Below are 23,492 nucleotides of genomic sequence, written 5' to 3'. Positions count from 1 at the left end.
TTTATGTCCATCTCAGGAAATACTCAGGTTGAAAATGTTTTTAACTGTTAAAATGTTGTTAATGAATGCATTCGTTCGTGCACATTTCTAACATGAGTTGCAATTGTATTCACTTTTTACATTTAATAGTGTGGACAAGGCAGGATGCAAGAATTACAGAAATGAGCAGTGGAAACCGAAGGATCCGAACCAAATGCCTAAAACCTACAAACTTTAACAACTCCTGTCATTATAATTGTATCAAAAAGTGGAGACAAGGAAGAGAGGTTTGCTTTGGCACAAAAAGAAACTCAACGGTCCAAATAAGAACTATTAATCACAACTCCACATCACTTTTCATAAACCTGTAAAATAGCTCTGTGGATTAATAGAGTTGCTGATGAGTTTTGTATGCAGGCTGCCAGGACAAGACAGTATAGTATCCTTCAATAGTGGAAAAAATGAGTACAAATTGGTTTGTGATAACACCAACATATGTTAATTATATTTAACGCACCTGGAACCTACCAGTCAATTGAAGTAAGTGTTGTATGAATTTAAGGTATATCATAAACAGTGTGAAGTATTGTTTGATACAACAAATTGTACAAGATACAGTAACACAGTAATGGGAAATAAATTACGAGGGCTCAGCTGAACCAAGTGTATGGATGGACGATGGCTAGCATGCCAACATGAGACAATAAGTGGCCCAGCCATTTATTGATTTTTATCGCTTTGCTGATAACTAAGTAGTATTTCTTCAGTGGCCATTACAGGACTGGCTACCCCAACTTAAACAATAGCGGCCTTGATATCTTCTAGCACTTGGAGTCCATGCACGCATCCTATCCAGAAGCACTCTCGCCAAAACAGAACTGCAGAGGTATTCAATGGGCTTTCGCAGGGTAGCACTTCACCCTTTTTTCCCATAGCACCAGTGAAATATCCCAACTACACAACTTTTAAGCTCAGGCACTAAATATATTTTTCCAGACTTTTAAGGGGTGCTATGTAGTTAGTTTAACTCCTGAAACGTACAAAATACCACGAGGATACAAGATGGGACTGTAAAGTTGATGTCCTTGCCGGCTGTTGTGATGGAGGATGGGATACTTCACACGAGGGTTTCCTATTAATAAATTATATACCCCCCGGTGACTTTACAATAATTCGATATTCTGGCTCTATATTGTCTAACTGGAGTTTTTTGATTGACCTTTTTATTGAATACTTTCTTACTGAAGATTTTTCACTCAGTGGGATTTTCTCAAACTAACAGGACTCCCCTCCAAACTCTTTGAAAAATGTTGGTTGGATAGGGGAAGAGTACGGTTACGTGCAGGAAGATTGTTAAGAACCTAAATAAGTGGTCGCTTTCACTCTTGAAGTCCGTTGTCCTGATGATGACCCTTTAGGCAATTTCGGGTTGAAACGCCGTGGACGCCTCTAACATGGCCTAAATCAGAGATGATATTACTGTTTGATTATGTACTGTGTTAATTGTTATATGTATATTTTTCTCTGCCATTGTTTTTTTGATTTCACACATGTCAATGTTTCTCTAGTGTATAGTATGAGTGTAATTGTCTGAGCGCCCTTTGTTTCTCATTAAATTCATTTATGTAATTACTTATGTACATGGTTATTTGTGAAATTATGATACTATAAGGTTTTTCCCACCCTTTCACTGTTACATATAGTTTTTATATTTAATTGTATATTTTTCTTTTAATGGTTAAGTATGTTAAAGTAGCTCAAGAACCATTGTTTGGATAATACCTGGGGCCACTAGGGCCAAAGTGCAACAAGGCCTCCAACCCATCTCCCCCTTAATTTCTAATGGAACAGCTGGTACCATGACGGGGGTTGCCTTTTAATCTCTCCTTGTTTCAAGGGGCCCTTGAACTTGCAAAGAATAGAATGGGACACCGGCCCCACTTTAAAATGGTGACTGACAGGCAGCCCGACCCAGCCACGAGACACAACTTAAACCATTCCACGCAGATGCTCTCCGTCTGAGAAGCGACACCTTACAGACACAAAAAAAACATACGTGCCAAACGAAACATGGAAGTCATTAGGCATCTGCAACTTCCAGCATTTAAAAGTTTTACGTGAACGCGGCTAAACAGCAGTAAAAAAAAGTCCAATTTTCCCCTCCCGACAACGTCGCCCTCCTCGTCCACCTGAGAGTACATCAAATGCCTTCCACGCTGAGCGCTGCCAAAAAGTACAGCGCCTCGGAGTCTCTCCTTGAAGTTCAAGCCTTAATTAGTGAGTTGAGAGCATTTTTTCTCTAAATTACACGGCACCGCCTCGGGAGATAACAGGGACTTAAGAGAGAGCAGCGAGGGCGCCGGGGCTGGTGGGGGCGGCGCGGGGAGCCCGGGAGGAGGGAAGGAGGGAGGGAGGGAGACACAACAAGCGGGCCAGAAAGCGCATCATCCTTCCAGACGGCCGGCACCCAGACACGAGGCACTTAGACTGTCGGCCCGGGCCTGCAGCTCCGGCGCTCTGCCGGGTCCGAGCGAGATAGCAGCCTCCCTCCGAAAGATAGGAATTGACCAAGACAAACAGGCCCAAACTCAATTTTTTGTGAGAGAGAAACTGGGTGGAACCAAAGCCTGCTCCCCACGTGACCTTTTCCATTAAACACTTGGGCTTCGGACGTCTTCCAAGCAGTTTTTGCTTGGATCACCCTCTGTACATAGAAAACTGCCAGTCTGCATTTGCAGAGCATTTTATACCACCTAAGAATGGATTCGGCATGGTATTGTTATATATATAATGCAGCAAAATGTAAAGCAACCGAGGAAGAAAACACGGATTCCCCACAAAAGGACAAGTGGTGGGCGTAGTTTGCTGTATCGTGATTACTTGAAATGATGGCAAAAATAAAGCAGGATTATGTGGAATTACATGAAGAGCATAACCCTGCGTTTAGTCATGGATATTTTCGTAGCACAAAATGCACCCTCACAGCCAAAATAAACCTTGCACTAAGAACATTTCGTTAAATGCGACAGGAACAGCCATCAGCTGCTCATGCACTGTTCCTGTGGATTTTGTCCCAAATTACTCCTATTTACATGGATTTGCAAAATCACGTGATTTTGTATAATTTCGTGTCACAGGAGTAGTGCAAAATGACTCCAGTGTAATTAAAATGTCACCCAGGCCTAGGCAGGACTCCTCGTCTGTCACCTGTACATGGTCCAGGGGCTAAGTTGCCAACTCGTGTTCCAAATCTTGCTTCGGAACTTGAGCACAAACTTTGATCCTCGGTAAAAATCACTTCATCTTCTTGTGCCTCAGACCCCCTACATATTCAAAAGCAGGAGTGGCTAGAAACAAGCTAAACACATGCATAACTTTCTTTATAAATAACTGGACATTTACTGAGACTGCCAGGGTACGGGGACTATGTAGAAGGAATAGATGTTTGCTTTGACTTTGTACAGGGCCCTTGTCTTTTCTTTCTTGAATGATGCCAAAGGGGAGACCATAACCACCTGGCATCAACTTTAAACTCGTGGTTGAAAGCAGAAGATTCTGTAGAAGTGACAAAGATGGGTGAATTGATTCCATGACATGGTGACCCCCAAGAGTACAGACCCAGAGGCTTATCTGCAGCCAGGGGCACCTGGTAGAGGTAGTGAAAGATGATGATGGAAAGAACACCGTCATGTGAAGTATTCCCATCGCTCACCCAGTTTGAGACTTGTAGTTGGTTCCAAGAAGGATACTCTGGTGAGATTATCAGCTTCCTTCTAGATAACCACTAAAGTTATTTTTTTGTTGCAGTACTACAGAAATAAAAATTCATTCAGTACTTGTAGAACAACGTATGGGTTTGAGCCAAGGAAATGTGGGTACTTATGTGGGACTGTTCAGAGATGTTAGCCAATGGTAATTAAAAGACTTCCGTAGTGCCTAGATATCAAAGTGTCCAGTGAGAAACCAGTAACAACACATCTCCATTTTTAGAAGCAGTCAGGTTACTGAAACAGAAATTGGGTTTCAATTAATAGTGCAAGTCATGACATTAAGTGGCTGCATCATTTCTAAAAAGAGAAACATAACCTTGTTTTGATTCACCTCTCCACCATTATTCCAGGCGGCCTCCAGAGCAGCGATATTCCTATTATATTAACAGAACCAACGAATGCTCGACAAAACATTACACAGTAGGATTCCAACATGTTAAGGAGAACCCATCCCCAAAGAAAGATCTTCCTTCAGCCAAGCACAATTTTGTCCTGATCAAATGCTTTTCTAAAGAAAAACACAACTAAAGAATTGCTAAGAGTATGAGATATTGGCACTTATTTACTTCAGTTTCTTTAAGGATTTTCTCATAAGTTCAATGTTGAAGGTTTTACCTTCATTCTATGAATGAAACTCAGCCATGGATAATGTATACATATCTAGAACAGCAGCCCACATGTGTTTACCCTGGTGAGTCTGAAGACAGGCTTTGGTTCTCAGAGTCACCGCCTGCCCTTTCGGTATGTCCTGGTCCGGGGTCTTCAGATCGGGACATACAGAAAGCATAACTGGTGCCCAAATGCTAGTGTCTTATTAGAGGACTACATTGTACCAGTTGTAAATGTTTCTACTGAGACGCGTGTTTGTTACCTCTTTCAGGCAAGTGTAGATGGGCCCAACGAGTACTCGGAAGGGATCCCCCGCATTGCTCCTCATGGTCCCGAACACCTCGCAGAGGAAGGTGATGAACCCCAACCATCGCTCCACGTCCCTCTGCTGCAGCTCCTCTCGCAATGTGAAATCACTCTGAAAAGACAACAGAGAGAGTCAGCACCACCGGGTTTCAGAATAAGCATCAAACACTGACTGCAGACAAAAGAGGAAACTGAAGCCAAACACCAGTAACAAGAAATAAACATTGGAAAGGTAATGAAGCAGCTTCTCCAGCTGGATGGGAATAAGAAAATCATGCAACCAAACTATGGCAGATCATAACTTTAAAACTAAATGATAACAAAGCACAATGTCTTTGCGCATTTGCAATGACTGAGGCACCCAGATGCATAGAAGGAGATGAGCAACTGTCACCCTTAAAAAAAAAAACGGAAAGATATCGACTGATGCAAGAATTAAAATAAAAAATAAAAATGCATTTACTTATGCTGAATGCTCAAAGCTACGTTTAAAAGTCTTAAGCTTTAACTACATCAGGGGTGTCCAATGCGGACTCAGAATGGCCGGGATCCGTTCAAGATTTCCAACACATTCTCTTAAATTATATACCTGTATAATGTATTACACTGGAACTCGACTGCATAAATAGCTGTTATCCTGACTCATTATCTATGCAAAATCAAAATCAGGCAGAAAAGTCTACGTCATGAATTTATTTTCAAAAATGCACCTGTCTTCAACGCATTTAATAATATATCCAAATTCATTAGAAAGCACATATGCATGACATCCACAGCACAATATGGGCACCATACAAATTTTGCTCAGTGTCAAATTTAGCCTAATAATACTGACCTTAAGGTGGGAAAACATTAGCTAGAGATTTACCAAGTTTGCTTGCATTCGGATGACCAATTATCATCGTTCTAACTCTCTCAAATAAACTAGAATACACAAATATCTATATGAACGTAAGTAATATTTAGGGCATATTACCAGCATCGCGAGGCCAGCAGAAACACAAAGGTGATAACAGCTGTCAGAAAAAAAGAAAAATGAATGTTCGGATTGAACATAGACCTCTACATCCAGAACACTGCAGCTGGGCCCACCACTCTGGCACCACCTCACCCCCCTACACGACCATCCAGCCACATGTGCATTTTGCAAGTGGAATTCATAATCCAGCACTAGACAAAAGCAGATTAGGAGACATTTCACATGTTTGTGGCTGTTCATGTACTCGTGCCTAACAATTGGAAAGAAAAGTAATTTCCAGGAACTGATGCCTACTTGTTGGTTCCAGCTTAACAGTGTAGTTGTTACCAGACCGTAAGTGATCATCACTAAGAATTTTAAAAAGCAGACCTGGGAAAGGGGCTTTGGCTCAGTCCAAATGCTGACCTTCCTCTCTACAAGCTTTTGACTGGGCAGAGTGTGGGCTTTCACTGAAAGGGTGCTTGGTCTGCACCCTTCTTGCCTTACGGTAAAGCTGATGCTCAATACTGTAGGCCGAGCCGGTTATGGTGAAAAGCCAACAATCAAGGCTCCTCGATTTATGTATGTATTTGTGTGTATGCATTAGTGACTATAAAATGCGAATCTAGGTAGGAAGCAAAATAGGGTAGTACAATGCATGGTTTTTATGAAAGTTACGAGAAAGGCTGTAGGTCTGTCTTATTTAGTGTGAAAAGCCTATGCCAAAGGCAACACACTTTTAAATGAGTAGAAGACTATTGTTTTACACTGCCGCAAAAGCACGTAGAGAGGAATTTCGTTACCTGCAAGCTCTAGATCATTGAATCAGGCAAGGTTTTTGGTGTTGGTTACTTACTCTGACAAATCCTCGGGGTAGAGTATTTCCACCTAATTAGTTAAAGTATATTCTTTTGCCAAATGCTTTTTCGGTTCATGTTTGTGGCTCTTAGAATGAGAAGTTTAGGGCATACACCCTAATCTCTTTCAAGAAAGTAAAACCTCTCTTTCTAGCTTTAAACATCTGCAATCTCAAATTAGTATTATAAATCTATTAATAATCCCGGTCCATAGCTACAGAGGCATCCCTAGAAGTGAATTTTAAGTGTGTGTGGTCATAATATTAAAATCTGACTGTATATGTGTGTATATACCTACATATGTGTGTACATATAGATTTATATATTTATACACACACACATTTACAATGTCAGATCTAAGTATTCAAAGCAAGCATCTTTGATTCAAAGTGAAAGGTATTTGGACACATTGTGTGTGGCATGGAGCAAAGACCAATTGCTTTTTTTACATAGCCTCCTGACAAATTTAGCAACTTTTGTGGTAGGAACCAAAGGGGGCGGGGTGGGGCAGGACAAATAGAGCTGGGTACGCGCCCCATCTGCCCCTCCCTCTAGAGAAGCCAATGCACAGCTATTGCTGAGAGTTTTTGATACAGTGAGTTTCAAAGGTAAGACACCAAGGCACAAACAATACAGACAGGTCTGTGGACACTATACAATGAATATCATTCCTGTTAGTTTATTGGCTGCAGTGTCAAGGTCAGCCACAATCTAAAACGTTTGCTACTTTTGGCCTTATTTTCGTTTGGATCACAGAATTGCAACTGCATTGGTATGGAAATAGAAAACTCTATAAACAGACAACCTTGCTATTAAGAGCATGCAGTCACCTACGTTTTCAAGAGTCTCAGGGCAGTCAATAGTTACAGGGCTAATACTTTAACAATTAGAGTCTTTTACCACTAGGATAAACCTCACTATTGAGGCTAAATTCACCCTGTTTGCACTTGACACTCAGGTTAATAAAGTCGAGTAGTCTAAGGCTTACTCAGAGAGGTGGCGAGGAACTCAGCACTCAATAGACATCCGGTAACAATCAATAAATTAGGATCTAGCCAAGACTTTAGTTTTTAAAAGGAAAACATGCTAACACAATGAAAAAATGCAGTAATCAACAGAGGGCTTTCATTATAGGTGCTAATGGTAACAGTAACCATGGTAATCTGGGGACAGTAACTTGCGGCAATGGCCTCTCACGTGAGATCTCAGTGGGATGACTGAGGCACTTCTGGTAGGATTACTCTCTCTTAAGACCACAGTCTCAGGTCCCCAAATAGGTTTGCACTCTTTCCACCCATATGCTCCGTACTTGATGAAAAGCTAATGAAGCCCTTTTGAAGCTGACCGCACCACCAGATATCACTATCAGGAGTAACAGATCCGCCCACGCAGGTTCTGCCGGAACCACCTGGCTAAGCCTACATGTTTGTGCTTCAAAGTACAATTCCTGATGGCTCCAACCAGCTCCGGTCAGAAGGAGGTTGAATTGAGGTCATGGTGCTCGCGGTCCTGGAGATCTTGACGCTTAAGTCTTCCTCTGGCCCCATCACAAATAGGCCCCTTCCCAAACAAGCTAGGTTACAACCCAGGTCACAGCAGTCAATATCCCATGCTGGTGCAGTGTCCTTGGGAGGTGTCTGTCTTCTCTCTGTTGATTCTTCAATGTTCGACTGCAGCCGTGGTAGAAAGTTCTGTAGGGTTTTGGACACTTTTTGCCAGCAAAGGATGTAGCAGAACTAACTCCTTGTCTCCTTCCTGGGTTCCACAATACCCACAGCCTCAGGCGTCAGATCTGTTGCTATTCTGGGGGACACTTCGGGGACCACAGACCTCACCTGTGAAAAAGTGGGAAAGGTCTCTTCCCACCCTGCAATGGTGGTGTTGAATCATCTCTGCCTGGACTTCTTTGTAGCTCCCTCTCCTTCAGAGCAGTCTCTTCTTCCATGAAGGGTTCCTTCTGTGCCATTCCTGAGCTATCAATCTACTCTTTCCCTCGAAGCAGAGTCCCAGCAAACCCTTCTGAAAGGTAAGTCCAGTTTACCCAGATTTTTGTTCACAAACCTAGGAAGGAAGTTAGCAGTCATTACCCGACAGTGGAGCTCAAGAGATTCTCCGGTCATCATTGTGATGCACCCCAGGCTTCTGGGAACAAAATGCTGGCACACTGAATGGAAATGTCTGCCCTGCGTTTAGACCTAAATTGAAGGTAGTCTTTTTAGTTCTGGGGCCAGTGCTGGGCAGGTCTGCTTGTTTGCTATTCACCTGCAGACTGCTTCGGCATGGTTCCTCTTACAAAGGTGAGCATGAAGCCAGAGAGGAGCCACACAAAAAAATAGTAGAGAGGCCGGGGAGGCTGTCCCACTTAACTACCCGTCAATCTGTGGGGTTCACCTCTCCCAGAGTACAATGGACCAGGGAAGCAAGCAGGAGGAAACTCCTTTACTTCAAAAGGATACTACTGAGACACTAATAACGATCCATGGAATGTTATGGGGAAAACCTTGCAATCTATATCTGCTGCCTGGACCTCTCCTTCCAAGACTTCATCTAAAATAAACCTCATGCAAAATGGAACCGTTTGTGGCCATGGCCATGTGTGTCATATACTCTCCACATTCATCCTTTAATCACACACAGTGGTCCTCCCAAGGGGTGTGTGCTTTCACTTAAAAAGAAAGTTTCATAGCCCGTTGTTGGCATCCTTATGCTCAAAACAGTAGCCCCGACTTGGTTACTGTGGCAAGCCAGTTAAAATAGGCTGATCAGTATATCATGAAATGTTACACGAAGGGCTGGTGTTGGTTACCCAGTGTGACAAACCCTTGGTAAAGAGTAATTTCACTGTGATAATCATTAACACTGTCTTGCTGAATATAATTGTGAACATACTGGTAATTGTCTGTATGCCTGATGGCTACTTTGTGGGAAAGCATATGAAGTAGCCCAGAGTAGGCTATGATGACTAACCAACAACAAATGCATTAGGCCTCATTGGTTTATTGGTGACAAGTTATATCAGATGCCACACTGACCCGTTTATTATGCAAAGTTACAGCACAACTGTAGGACCTACTTAATTATTGTGAAATGTGTATGTGACAGAAATGAAATGTTCACAAGTGGATTGTTTTTACACTGCGCACAATGCCGTTCAGTGAAGGCTGCCGGCTGCTGCGTTACATTTTTTACCTCTTAGGTATTTCCTCCGAGACGCTTTTGCTGCCTTGCCAGAGTACTCTTTTTCAAACAATTGATGCATAATATAGAAACAGAGGGGATTCTGTTTAGCAGGCATCCGCCTAAATATAGCTTCTTTCTCTTCAATGATTAACCTGGTTCACGTTTTTAAATTATGGGTATTTTTTTTACATGAATTTTAAATAGCGACTATTTATTTTGGCTGTAGTTCGGGTGCCCAGTGAGATGGTGTTTTATTTTATGTCTCCTTTTAATGCTACAACGTGTTTAAGTGATATTGTTACATTGTAGCCACCTGACATTCCTATGCTTGATTAAGTGGTGATTTATTAAATGCTTACAAATAATAACATGCATGGCATATCTAGAGGGTTTCATATAAAAAAAACATCACTGGTAGAAAGGACATTTTATTTGATATCTTTATTATTAAAAACGATTAAAGAAATCATGTGGTGGCCACGTTTGAGAGTCCACGTGTTTTCTTTTTGTGGCACTTTCTTGCGCTAAAAATAAAAAAGAAATTCATCATTGCACCAGCTTGGCAACGCTAGACCTTTTAGGTTTGCCAGTGCTTATTTTTTATTACAAGGATATGCCTGCCGTTGCATGCCTCATCTGAACCGATTTTCAAGAATAACCTCTTAATTTTGTTAATCCGTAGGTAAAAGTGGGTTTACCCACAGTAATGAAGTAAGCAGATTTGTGCAACTTGACCTATAAAACTACCATCAAACAACAACATGGGTGATCCCTCAGAGAAGCCTCTTGTATAAGCTCGCTCAGATGTAAAATAAAGTCTCTGTGAAACATTGGGCAGGGGGTGGAGAATAGTCTCCAAAGTTCCAACGGTAAAAAAAAAGTGCTAAAAACAAAAACACAGGAATCAGCTAACAGAGTAAAATGAACGCCATCTCTGTTGGGTTAGCAGATGCAGGGCTACAGTGTCACAGGCAGCCAGAATTTAAGGAGTTTGTAAGTATTTTGACAGAAATCCAAAGGGTGTCATTTGAATGGGAGCAAACCATTTTAACAGCAGCCCAGTATCCCATAGCGTCCACTGATATGGAAACTAAAAATCTTAAAACAGATGACCCTGCTTTCAAGCAAAACCAAAGGGGATGATGGACAGAGTGTTGAACATTGCAAGCACTGCCCCCCAGTCAACTGATCTGGGTTTAATCCATCATCATTCTTTTGCTCACTCCGCCACCCCAGTTCAGACATGGCCATAGGCAAATCAGTCTGATTCTGTACCTCATGGGAACAGTTCAGACCGAACTGTCAAGCCATGTCTTCCCTGGACCGGAAACAAGCATCCTGGGACCGGTTTTGGGTTCCTAACCCTCATCAGCCAGGCTATCTTGAATCCAGTGGCCAAGTGAGAAAGGGACCCACGTCTGGGCATACCTGGCCAACTTAGAGCAAAATTAGCAAAACCAAAGGGGGTGATGGACAGAGTGTTGAACATTACAAGAACTCCCCCACAGTCAACTGATATGGGTATAATCAATCCATCATCATTCTTTAGCTCACTCTGCCACCCCAGTTCAGAAAAGGCCATATGCAAATCAGTCTGACCATGTGCCTCATAGGAACAGTCCAGCCCGAACTGCCAAGCCATGTCTTCCCTGGACCGAAAACAAGCATCCTGGGACCGGTGTCGGGTTCATAACCCTCATCAGCCAGGCTATCTTGAATCCAGTGGCCAAGTGAGCAAGGGACCCACATCTGGGCATACCCTGCCACTTTGGGCCGAAATTAGCAAAACCAAAGGGGGTTTATATATGTACAAACAGGGGCTGTTTTCAAGCTTGCAAGCGTCAGGACTGATTAGCACGCACTTGAACTTCAGCTATGGAAGACTGATGTAAAAGAATGGATGTGCCAGTAGAGAGCCACTTCTTTCGAATGCACCCTCACAGGAGGGGGGTGGTGGACATTCGGGGCTACACTTCGCTACTGGCTTTGCCAATGCTTGTTTTTTGTTGAATCCGGTTTCAGTGTTTCTCATGTTTAAAATTCACAAACCAAAGGTCTGTGTAATCGATGGCTCTGGATGACGTGGCCAATGAAATAAGATAAAGACACTACTTCCAAGAAGTAATGCAAGCGATCTTGGAAAGCAAGGGTTCAACCTTGCCAGGGTTGTGTTTTTTTGGTCAAAGGACTTTCACTGCATCTCTGTGACATGAAGTACCCTTCTTGTTATAAATGCTGCAAGGAGAAGGGCAGGAGTGTGCACCTGCATGCCAGATTAAAATGGCTGTTGCCCTATCGCCATTTCGGACGAAATGAAGTGTGTGCAACCGGTCCAAACATAGAATCGATATCAAATGATTTTTTGCAGTTTTATACACTGCAAACAAGGCCCAATGGTATCAGAGTGCTTTACATGAGCACCACATTACATTACACAAGGTCAGATTTTTTTTTGTTTTATGTACAAGATATTCAAGGCCTGAATAAGAGTGTGGCAGTCCTGGAGCGGGCTGCCCTTGCAGATTAGGTTTTTTCTCCTAGTCTAGCGCGTGGTCCATTGGCATACCCACGGCGGTGCCTTTCAAAAAGGCATTGCAAAAGGAATTCCAAAGCCCGTTCGGAATGGCATGGACTGTAACGTCCACGACATGCAGAAAAAAGGGGGTGCATGTGCCCCCCCCCCTTCCCCTCCCCCCGGCCTGCATCCCATGGCTCTAAGGCAATAGAGGGCCCTGTAGGGCCCCCAAGTTTCCTCACCGCCGCACTTTTAATGGCGGGCTAAGCAGGAAACTCCTCATATGCACGGCGGTGCAGCAGCGGCCCACCAAGCATATTCAGGCCTCTGACCGCCATGCCATCGCCACGGGATCCATGATCCCCAGCAGTTGCAGCGGTCCTGTGGTGGTTCCACCGCTGTATTTGTAATACGGCGGAAGGACCACCAGTCTGACGGCCCAGGGACTGCCACCACGAGTTTTGCGGTATATGGCCCTAAGTGATTTACCCAGAATCACAGACTGGTAAGCGACGCAGGGACCCAAACCAAATTCTCGGGTTCCTAAAGTTGGCCGATAGGCCACATCTTTGGCAGACAACTGGAGAATAATCCAAGAACACTGAGATTTTACGACTGAATGAGCATTTGGCAGCATTTACTTATCATTTACTAAATGTCTTACGAATACAGTTACTCCAAAAACAGCCTGAACGCTCTTGTTGACTAGCTGCTACTAGCATTATCTTCGATATTTATCTTCTGGTCTGGAGTGCTTTAAAGTGGTATAGAGGAATATATCAGTCTTTGCTATTCCTGTCTAGTATGAGTGTTTCTTCCCTTCAGTGTGACATCAGTGAGCCTACATGAATGGGACTCAGAGTAAGCCAGTGCCCGCGAAAACGTTCTAAAAGTGAATGCGGATAGTGACACACCTTTGACTTTTTTCCGGAATGTGTTGCATTTTTAATCTAGTGAGCCTGCTCCAGACCCAATAAATGTGTTGTCACTGCACATTAGGGTGACCAGATTTTGAAGAACAAAAACCGGGAAGTTCTGCAAATATAGAAGTGGAACTACAACTTTGCATTGACCAAGGAGAACAGAATGGCTTCAACGACAGCATTCACCAACACAGGAAGCACAATGAGCGAGTAAACGAAACCTTTAAATAGACCTGGGCAGAAAAACGCTGCAAAGCTAAGCGAAGTTCCGCGAGCGACGGAGTGAGTTAGATTGCGCCATTCGCGCTGATTTTTAGCACCAGGTGTTTGTCCTGCACTGGAAAATCAGCACAAACTGCACCATGAGCAATGCAAGAGGGCGCAGCTTCCTTCTGCCGCTCGAGTAGATTTTCTACTCGAGCTTCAGCTTCCTAAATCCAAAGTAATGGTTTCTCAAAGTGAGCAATTGCGGCCATCCGCAACCGCACGCGTTGCGAAATCTCGCTGGGAGGTGGGCTTGTGCTTGATTTTGTTGGTGTGCGCAAACAAGGAAAAAACTCTGCGGCGCGCAAACTCTGCGTGTTCCATGGAGTTTGAAAAACTCTGCAAACTCCATGAACAGAGCAGAGCTTACCGCCCAGACCTACTTTTAACCACGGTATCATCTGTTTTCAGTGAATCTCTTTCTCATAATCTTCTCAAATGATTCCTGCGGCAGGACACAAAAAAAAATAGCCCACTTCTGTGTTCAGTGTTCCCTCTCTGAAAAACGGGGCAGGTGCTAAATTCACTGACATCAGTCAGGACGGGTGGTGAAAACTGGGACTGTCCCAGCAAATCCAGGAGTCCTGGACACCCAACTGAACTCCCTATTTTTCCTCCTTCTCACGTTTTGATGAGTTCTGTTTTTAAAAAAAGAGAACTCATCATATATTCAAATCCTTTCATAGTGTGCCAAGTCAATGAAATCTGACACTCCCCCCAAGAGCTGGCAAGTTTAGGTCAAAAATCATTTATGATATGCCAGTGTCAGAATCTCATCATTATGGCCTTCCACATACTGTGGGTGACCCTTATGTTCACAAATTAGCTCATGGGTACCCTCTCTGTCACAGTTGCCTTTCCTTATGCCAAGAATTACATTGAATGTGCCAGCCTCTGTATTTTACCATGGCTACCCCCATGCAAAGAATCACCCCCAGCATGCCAGCATCAGCATTATGCCATACTTGTTCCATATGTTAAGTATTGCCTCTAAGAAGCCAGCGGCAACCTTTTGACACAGGTGCCTGTCATGCTAAGTATTGCCTCCAGTATACCAGCGTCAGGATTTTGACATGGGCCCCCATGCTAAGAACTATCTTCAGTATGCCAGGACCAACAGCAGATTCACACGCATAACACCACAATCTCCGTCAGGCTCACTTACATTCTTTCAGTCACATTCTTTCTTACTTCTATGCATCATTCATTCTATATTAACACAAGACACATAGGATATGGGGCATCAATGACTGCACCTGTCCACAAATTGGGGTAAAGTAGTTTGAGTGGATGCCAAGGGTCTGAGGCGCAATACCCCTACGTCCCCTATGGAAAACTCCACAGAAATAGTTTTAAACAAACAAAAGGATCCGGCACTCCACTCATTAATAGCATATATTGTAAATGACAAAATTTCAGAACCAATCAGCAGGTCTTTGTATAACTTCTCTTTATTCAAAATCTTCTTCAAAAAGAAATGACAGTAGCCAACGCGTTTCATCCCTAAGGACTTCTCCAGGGCCAATATATATTTCTTACTGTATCCGTTTCAATTTTCAGAAATAAGAACAATAAGAAGTTGCAGTGTATCAGTCACTTCCAGAAACCTCCAATGTAATAAGTGCTCAGTTTGGATAAACAAGATTTTGAGTCCCAAACTCCATGAACGATATTAGTGAACAGCTCGGTTTCATCATTCGTTGGTGATGGAAGTATGGCGTTTAGCCTATTGCGACTTGTAGGTCAAGTCCATTCCCGTCCGTTACCGCTTACGTCCTGTTCGTATTCCACGACTCATTCATTCTCACTCACTCTCAATTGCTCTCACTCAATGCGATTAATTCACTCACACTTTCTCATTCACTCTCAATTGCTCTACACTTACTCATTCTCACTTAGTCTTACTCTGACTCACTATCTCACTTATTCAGTCACATTCACTCTTCATCATTCATACTTTCTCACATACTCACTCATTCTTACTCACCAACCCTCAAATTCATTAAAACTCTAGAACACTTCCTCATGCACTTTCATTCTCACTCGCTCTGACTCAATCACACTTTGTATACTGACACTCCATCTCACACTAATGCTCACATAAGCTGAAGCACTCACATACACACAACGTATATTTAAAATAATTGCATTTTATATAAGCGAAGGCCCCGTTCCAGCTCCTAGTGCTTCATTTTTATTATGCTAATATTCACTATTTGTGTAATTTATATAGCATGACCAGAGAACAAGGAGGGTGGTGCCAGAAGGAAGGGGCATCCCTATGTTCTTGGACCGGATTATACGACCTCTAAGGCCAAAGGTCACAAAGGCAGTTCCAAAGGTTGTTAGGAACCCGTGGGCAGAAGCAAAATGTTAATGACAGCTGAACAGACCAATGAGAGCTGACCTAAAGACCGCTGTGTAAGTGCATGAAAACGTATGTTTTATTTATAGCTTTTTTTAATTATAGGCGTCGGGTGAGACAGCTTATGCTGGATCTAGGCCAGACTTGAATAACTGTACCCTTTACTTGAGTAAACAAGCACCTCGGAGGAGAAAGGGTGTATTGAGTTCATGGTGTTGCGTTATACAAGCCTGTGGGACGACACTGCAGCGACTTACACCGGTTGAGCTGAGGCCGGGTCTCAGGACCTGCGTCCCCACGAAAGAGAACCCACCACACGCGTGATGTGTGCAGGGTTCCTTGAAGGCTGTGGTTAATTTATAAAAAATTAAGTGCCGGGGCTCTAGCACCAGCCCATTTCTCCTGTTAGCACCGCTGCAATCAGAGCCAACTACTAACCATGAAAGTGGGCAGACGATGTGTAATGGCCCCAGCTGCCGATTTCGGAGCTGAGGAACCAGGTTCGAGTCTCGGCTCCGGCACAACATCTTGTGGTTGATGTAGCCTAAGTTGTAAATATTGGCTCGTGAACACAAGTGGCTTCACGTCGGACTCGGAACAATACTGTATCCAGTCTTGGGCTTTCATTCAGCAAGTGCATCCTGGGACTTGTAGTATTCGCTTGCTTGAAACTAACTAATTGTACTAACACACTCAAAAATAAGATTTCTAAATCGTGCCCCTTCTCGCCCCCTGGCACGGGTGTTCATTGGCGGTCGTCGGTGAGTTTGTGGCCCCTCGTGCCGGCCATGGCGTGCCCCGTCGCGGTGTCTGCGCCGCTGCACGCTCTCGGGTTTCTCTTGTAACTCTGCCTCGGCCGTCTCCCTCACGAACTTTATAACTTCTACTTTAAAACCTTGGTTTCCTGACTGAAACATTTTATTGACATGCTGCTATTTCCTGCAGAGAACCACATCAAAAACGCTTGAGCGCCGGCCAGGGCCTCCGCGTCATCAAAGCATTCTGGGAAATTCTTACTTACTTTGGAGAAGGAACTGTGAGCGGTGGAGCCGGGCGCAGCTATAATGAGGCACATGAAAACATGCCCCTGCGAGTGCCTGGCCAACAGAGGCTCGGCGAGCACCGCCCCAAACCGGTCACAGACCTGTGCCTACTCACACATACACACTGCACCCAACGCATGTCACAGACCTGCGCCCTCCCACGCGTGAGCGCCACAGCCTGTCACAGATCTGCGCCCACTCAAATATAAACACTGCCACCCAAAACCAGTCCAAAGATCCCTGCCCCCCTCAAAAAATACTGCAAGCAAATATCCGTGCCCCCTCGCATTTAATCAATGACACCAAAAACAAAAGACCAAAAACCAAAGATCTTACGTTCACACAATTCTAGCCAAATACAGTGAAAGGTCTGTGCCCTCTGAAATATAAAACTACACCACCTAAAAGGAAAACTAGTCAAACAGTCTGTGTCCTCTCAAAGATAAACATGCTAACAAATCCTGTCTAAGATCTCTGCCCTCTCATATGTGAACCTCGTCACCAAAAAACAAAGATTTATGCCCTGAAAGATCTGAACACTGCCAGCCATAACCAAAGATATGCACCCCCTGCATGTGTAATCCGCCACCCAAAAGCAGTCATAGATCTGTGCCCTCTCAAATATAAACACTGCCACCCAAAACCAAAGCTCTGCCTTCGTACATCTAGACACAGCCACCCAAACCTAGTCAAAGGTCAGTGCCCTCTGGTATGCGAGCATCGCCACCCAAAACCAGTACAATATTTGTGCTCTCTGAAATCTGAAACACTACCACCTCAAAGGTAAACTAGTCAAAAATCTGTGCCCTCTCAAATATAAATATGCCACCCAAAAGCGATCAATTATCAGTGCCCTCTGAAATGTTAACATGCCACCCAAAACTACAGAACGGTACCATCTAACGTCAACACCGCCACTCAAAACCAGCCAAAGATCTGTGTGCTCTCCAATATAAACACTGCCACCCAAAACCAGTCAAATATCAGTGCCCTCCCAAATGTAAACCTGCCACCAAAGAACTGGGCCACCTCACATGTGAACACTGCCATCCAAAACTAGTTAAAGATCTGTGACTACAAGCACGTGAACACCGCCACCCTCTGAAACATATTTATGGTTGACATAATCACAGATACCCAAAAAGAGTCCTAGATCTGTAGCCTCTAGAATAAAGATACCACTGCCCAACCCGATTAAAGATTTGTGCCCCCTTCCATGTGAGCACTGGGTAGTTGAAACCAGCAAGGTTATAGTTAGGTTGTCAGAAATCCGTGATTAAGAAACTCCAAGTGATCCAAAATGCTGATGCCCTATTCTCTTGGGAGCCCCATAGCATCAGACAGTTTTGCCTGCATTAGCCTCGCTATTGGCTGCTGATGCAAAAATTATTCAGTTTAAAGCTTTGTGCCTGGCTCACGGTGCTCTGTATAGGAAGGGACTGCAAATTCTACATCATTTGATTCACCCTACTGTCCAACAAGAGATGAACATCCAAAAACATGAATTTGCTGGTTATCCCAAGGGCGAATAAGGCCAGGAGTAGGGGTTGCTTGTTTGCACCCTTGGTTCCCAAATTATGGAATTCCCTTCCTCTAGTGCTCTGGCAGTATGACAATTTACTCAATCAATCAATCAATCAATCAAACAAACATTTGTAAAGCACGCTACTCACCCGTGAGGGTGTCAGGGCGCTGAGGTGGGGAGGGTGGGGGGGGGGGGGGGGGGGGAGACTTTCTGATCGAACAGCCAGGTCCTGAGTACCCTCCTGAAGGTTAGTAGGTCTTCGGTCTGCCGTAGGAGGATGGGGAGGGTGTTCCAGATCTTGGTGGCGAGGTAGGAGAACAATCTGCCGCCAGAGGTAGCTCTTCGGGTGCGAGGGACGGTAACCAGGGCATGGTCAGCAGAGCGGAGCTGGTGGTTCGGGGTGTAGAAGGTGAGTCGGCTGTTAAGGTATGCTGGTCCGGTGTAGTGGAGTGTCTTGTGAGCGTGGGGGAGGAGCTTGAAGGTGATTCTCTTGTTAACGGGAAGCCAGTGTAGGTCTCGCAGGTGGGGGGTGATGTGGCTGTGGTGAGGGATGTCTAGGATCAGGCGTGCCGAGGCGTTCTATATGCGTTGCAGTCGTTTCAGCAGTTTTGTCCGGGGCTCCTGCGTAGAGGGTGTTTCCGTAGTCCAGCCTGCTGCTGACGAGGGCCTGGGTGACCGTTCTTCTTGTGTCGGTGGGGATCCACCTGTAGATCTTGCAGAGGGTGTTGAAGCAGGACGATGAGATGGCGTTGACTTGATCGGTCATGGAGAGTGTTAAATCGAGGATGAATCCCAGGTTGCGGGAATGGTCGGTGGGTGTCGGTGACGCTCCCAGGGGGGTCGGCCACCAGGAGTCGTCCCAGGCTAAGGGGGGATGAGCAGAGGAAGAAGACCTCCGTCTTGTCAGAGTTTAGCTTCAGTTTCAGGAAACAGCTTAAAACATACTTGTTTCGTGTAATCATGATTTACTAGGCGTTTGATAGACCTTTTAAAACCATGTCAAAACTTAGTCCATTAAAATAATTTATTTGGTTGCAGTCATCTGTGAGCGTAGGCCAGCTAGCTGTCAGCCACTCTCGACGGCCTACACTGCTTGAGGAAAAGGTCGGACAGATAAGGGGCATCTGGGAGCGCACATGATCTAGTTCTAGTATCAGGATCCGCAGACATTTATAGGACAGATATAATTACGAAAGCAGACAACTGATCCAGTGACAGGTCTTTCTGCAGTAGTAAAAGCGGGCAGCGGAGGGACCACGGGTGGCACTCAATGGGTGGGCTGGAGAAGAGAGGTGTCTGATCACAGGGAATGTTGAGAACTCTCGCACAAACTGAGAACTCCACTGGAGGCTACAGCTACTGATGTTGAATTTTCTGACCATAGCAGCAAATTTAGAGTAAGTTTAAGGAAAAAGTGCAATAGACACCCCAATATTTTCTAGGATACGAGGCAAACTATGTTTCCAGATGTTGTCCAAGCGGAGGAAAAAACTGATTGTCTGTGGAAATTACATGGTTGCAGTATGAAGTGGGGCAAACCTTATTATCTGGAACAAATACTCTGAAGGGACATGCAAAAACAGGAGGAAACTTTATTTTATTTTTAATAACCTCTCAATGAAAAAAAGCTGCAACCACTTTGCCATTGGGGATGGAAGGAAGGTGCAAAAAGCCACTGTCGCCTGGGTGGACAAAGGGGTATTTGCCAAGGGAAAGACCCTTGGCATGTAGCACGTATAGATCTAGACCAAAACCAAAAATTTTGATACCACAGAGGACCGTAATCAAACGGCAGAGATTCAATTGTTACAGAGCAGAAACTCTTGCAATAAATACACACATACATTTATTACATGGAACAAACAATCTGTAACAGAACTACAGGATTCGAACAATGTGACCAAAGGACATAAAGCAGCAGACAAGGTCAAGCACAATGGTTCTATGTATTCTTGATATTAGATGGTGCAATTGCTTCCAACATCCGCTGCTTAAGGATGTACAAATCACAACAGTATAAAAAACCAAAAAGGAAGGTGCACTCAAATGAAGTCAATAGAGAAAAGCAATTTATAAATGTCTTCTTCTTTATTCAGAGTATTGTTTACTGTAAGCAAAGGCACAGCCAACGCGTTTCGTTCCCTTTTTTGCCTTGGGAACTTAGTCAGGGCAAAATAGTAATATCAGGAAACGGTAATCATAGACCGACATAAACCGGAATAAGGACGTTCTAGCTTGACCAATTAAGTCCTCCTTGGCTTGGGTTGTAGTGGCCCCTAGTTGGAGTATAATACAAGCTCCAGTCAGTGAAGCAGAATCGTTTGTAGTCTGAATGCTATTCAGGTCCCCAAGATAAGAGGCGTAAAGAATGAATAGGGATAGGCAAATACGCCTTCGCCAACGTCTCTCGCTTTAATACGGCGATAGTGTAACAGATAACCACCAGTCCGTATCCCCGGTATCGTAAATGCAGCAGGTCAAATTGTGACCAAGACCGAACAAAAACAGAAGGTGCCGCGCCTGTGATAAGGTGTCGGCTTCAGAAATCTCCATCGGGAAGTGCGTCCTTCCCGATGGAGATTTCTGAAGCCAACACTTTATCACATCACTTCTTATCTTGGGGACCTGAATAGCATTCGGACTACAAACGATTCTACTTCACTGACTGGAGCTTGTATTATACTCCAACTAGGGGCCGCTACAACCCAAGCCAAGGAGGCCTTAATTGGTCAAGCTAGAACGTCCTTATTCCGGTTTATGTACTTCTGTCGGTTTATGATTGCCGTTTCCTGATATTACTATTTTGCCCTGACGAAGTTCCCAAGGCAAAAAAGGGAACGAAACGCGTTTGCTGTGCCTTTGCTTACAGAAAACATTACTCTGAATAAAGAAGACATTTATAAATTACTTTTCTCTATTGACTTCATTTAAGCGCACCTTCCTTTTTGTTTTTTTATACTGGATTAGAACATATCATGGTGTGAGCCAAAAAGACTGGCAATTTACATTAACATGAGAACTCTGCGCCTAAATCTAAAAATGTGTTGTGGAAGTTACACTCAGTACTGCAAACAAGCATTGGAAAAGCCAATAGGTCTTGCCTATGCAAGAACTATTGGCTTTGTCAAGGTCCTTTAGTTGTGTTGTGCACCAGTGTAGAGTGGAGTGGCATAGACTGGAGTAAAGTAATGTATTGTGGTATAGAGCGAGTAGAGTGTCATAGAGTGGAGTGGCATAGAGTGCAGTAGTGCAGTAGAGTAGAATGACTGTTGTAGAGTGATGTGGCATAGGGTGTCAGAGTGGAGTGGCATAGAGTGGCATAAAGAGGAGTAATGTGTCGTAGAATAGAGTGAAGCATAGTGGCTTCAAGAGAGCTGCATAGAGCGTTATAGAGTCAGAGTGTTGTAGAGTGGAGAGGCATAGAATGGAGTAGAGTGTTGTAGAGGGCAGTAGTTGTAGAGAGGAGCAGAGAGGGCTAGATTGAAGTGTGAGAGTAGTAGTGTAGAGTAGAGTGGCGTACAGTATATTTGTGTAGATTGCTGCAGAGTAGAGTGGCGCAGAAAGCAATGCCAAAGAGTACAGAGGTACAGAGCAGGATACAGTGGTGTAGAGTGCAGTGACGTAGAGAGCAATGGTGTAGAGTGGGGTATGGTACAATGGCATAGAGTGTTCTAGAGTACAGTGGCATAGAGTGCAGTGGAGCAGAGCAGAATCATGTAGAGTGTGTTGGTTTTGAGTAAAGCAGTGTAGAATGCATTCACGTAGAGTGCAGCGGTTTAGAGTAGAGTTGAGTAGTGTAGAGTGGGGTGGCATAAAGTGCAGCAACAGAGTGCAATGCTGCAGAGTAGATTAGAGTGGAGTGGTGTAGTGTGCAGTGGAGTGATGCAGAGTCCATTGGAGTAGAGCGCATTGACAGAGTGGTTTAGAGTAGAGAGGGGAAGTGCAGAGTGGTGCAGAGTAAAGTGCATTGTTGCAGAGAAGAGTTCCATACAGTGCAGTGGTGTAGAGGTCAGTGACGGAGTGCATTACCTAGAGTGCAGTGAAATAGAGTAGAGTGGTGCAGAGTACAGTAGCGGAGAGAACAGTGGTATAAAACTGAGTGGCGCAGAGTAGAATAGAGTGGCATAGACTGCAGTGGCATACAATGCAGTGGTGTAGAATGCATTGGTGTAGAATGCAGTGGTGCACAATACAGTAAAGGGGAATAGAGTACATTGGCTAAGTAAAGTGGCGTAGAGTGCAGTGGAGTAGAATGCAGTGGTGAAGACTACAGCAGAGTGGAGTGGTGCAGGGTAGAATGTAGTGGAACATGGTACATTGGAGTGGCGCAGAGTGGAGTTGCGTAGAGTTGAGTGACAGAGTGAAGTTTTGTAGAGGTGGGTAGAGTGCAGAGAATATTAAAGTAGCTTACAGTGGAGTAATGCAGATTAGAGTGACGTACAATGTAGCGGCGCACAGTCCATTGGCTTAGAGTGCAGTGGCATAGAGTATAGCGGCATAGAGTGCAGTGGTGTAAAGTAGCTTAGAGTTCAGCGGCGAAGAGTGCAGTGTTGAAAGGTATAGTGTTGTAGAGTGGAGTGGTGAAGGGTAGAGTGCAATGGAAGAGTAGAGTGGCATTGAGTGGCATAGAGTGAATTGGTGTAAAGTAGATTGGTGTAGAATTCATTGGTGTGGAGTGATGCAGACTAGAGTGGCGTAAAGCATTGGTGTGCAGTAAAGTGGCATAGAGGCGAGTGTAGTAGGGTATAGTAAAGTGGTGTAGAGTACACTGGTAGAGTGGTGCAGAGTATAGTGGCATAGAGTACAGCGGTGCAGAGTAGAATAGAAAAGAGTGGCGAAAAGTGCAGTGGTGCATAGTAGATTGGCATGGAGGGCAGTGGTACAGAGTAGATAGTTTCAGGAAGAGTGGAGGGGTGCAGGGTAGAGGGGAGTGGTGCAGGTTAGAGTGCAGAGACGTAGAGTGGAGTGCAGTGGTACATAGTGCAGTGATGCAGAGTAGATTAGAGTTGCATAGAGTGAGATTGAATTGTGAGCACTGGTGTTGAATGCAGTGGTACAGAGTAGAATGCATTGGCACAGAGTCCCGTGGTGCAGAATGGAGTGATGCAGAGTACAGTGGAGTGGCTTAGACTGCAGTGGTGTAGAGTGAAGTGGAAAAGAGTGTAGCGCTGCAGAGTAGAGTGGCGTGGGGGGCATAG

At 44.3% G+C, this 23,492-nt stretch overlaps 1 protein-coding gene across 4 annotated transcripts in view; it reads right to left on the bottom strand.

The window, feature by feature from the left end:
• The window catches only part of CTIF (cap binding complex dependent translation initiation factor), an 856,085-nt gene that overhangs the window by 45,689 nt on the left and 786,904 nt on the right, over window positions 1-23,492 (bottom strand). For all 4 annotated transcript variants that reach the window (XM_086960364.1, XM_086960366.1, XM_086960367.1 and 1 more), the window contains one exon: window positions 4,621-4,776. In XM_086960364.1, coding sequence (XP_086816490.1) covers window positions 4,621-4,776 — 156 coding nt within the window. The remainder of the gene's footprint in view (window positions 1-4,620; window positions 4,777-23,492) is intronic.

Source organism: Lissotriton vulgaris, chromosome 3_1, assembly GCF_964263255.1.
Source record: "Lissotriton vulgaris chromosome 3_1, aLisVul1.2, whole genome shotgun sequence".
NCBI lineage: Eukaryota > Metazoa > Chordata > Amphibia > Caudata > Salamandridae > Lissotriton > Lissotriton vulgaris.
Note: the sequence above shows the minus strand (reverse complement) of the source record. Positions and strands in the feature narration are given on the sequence as shown.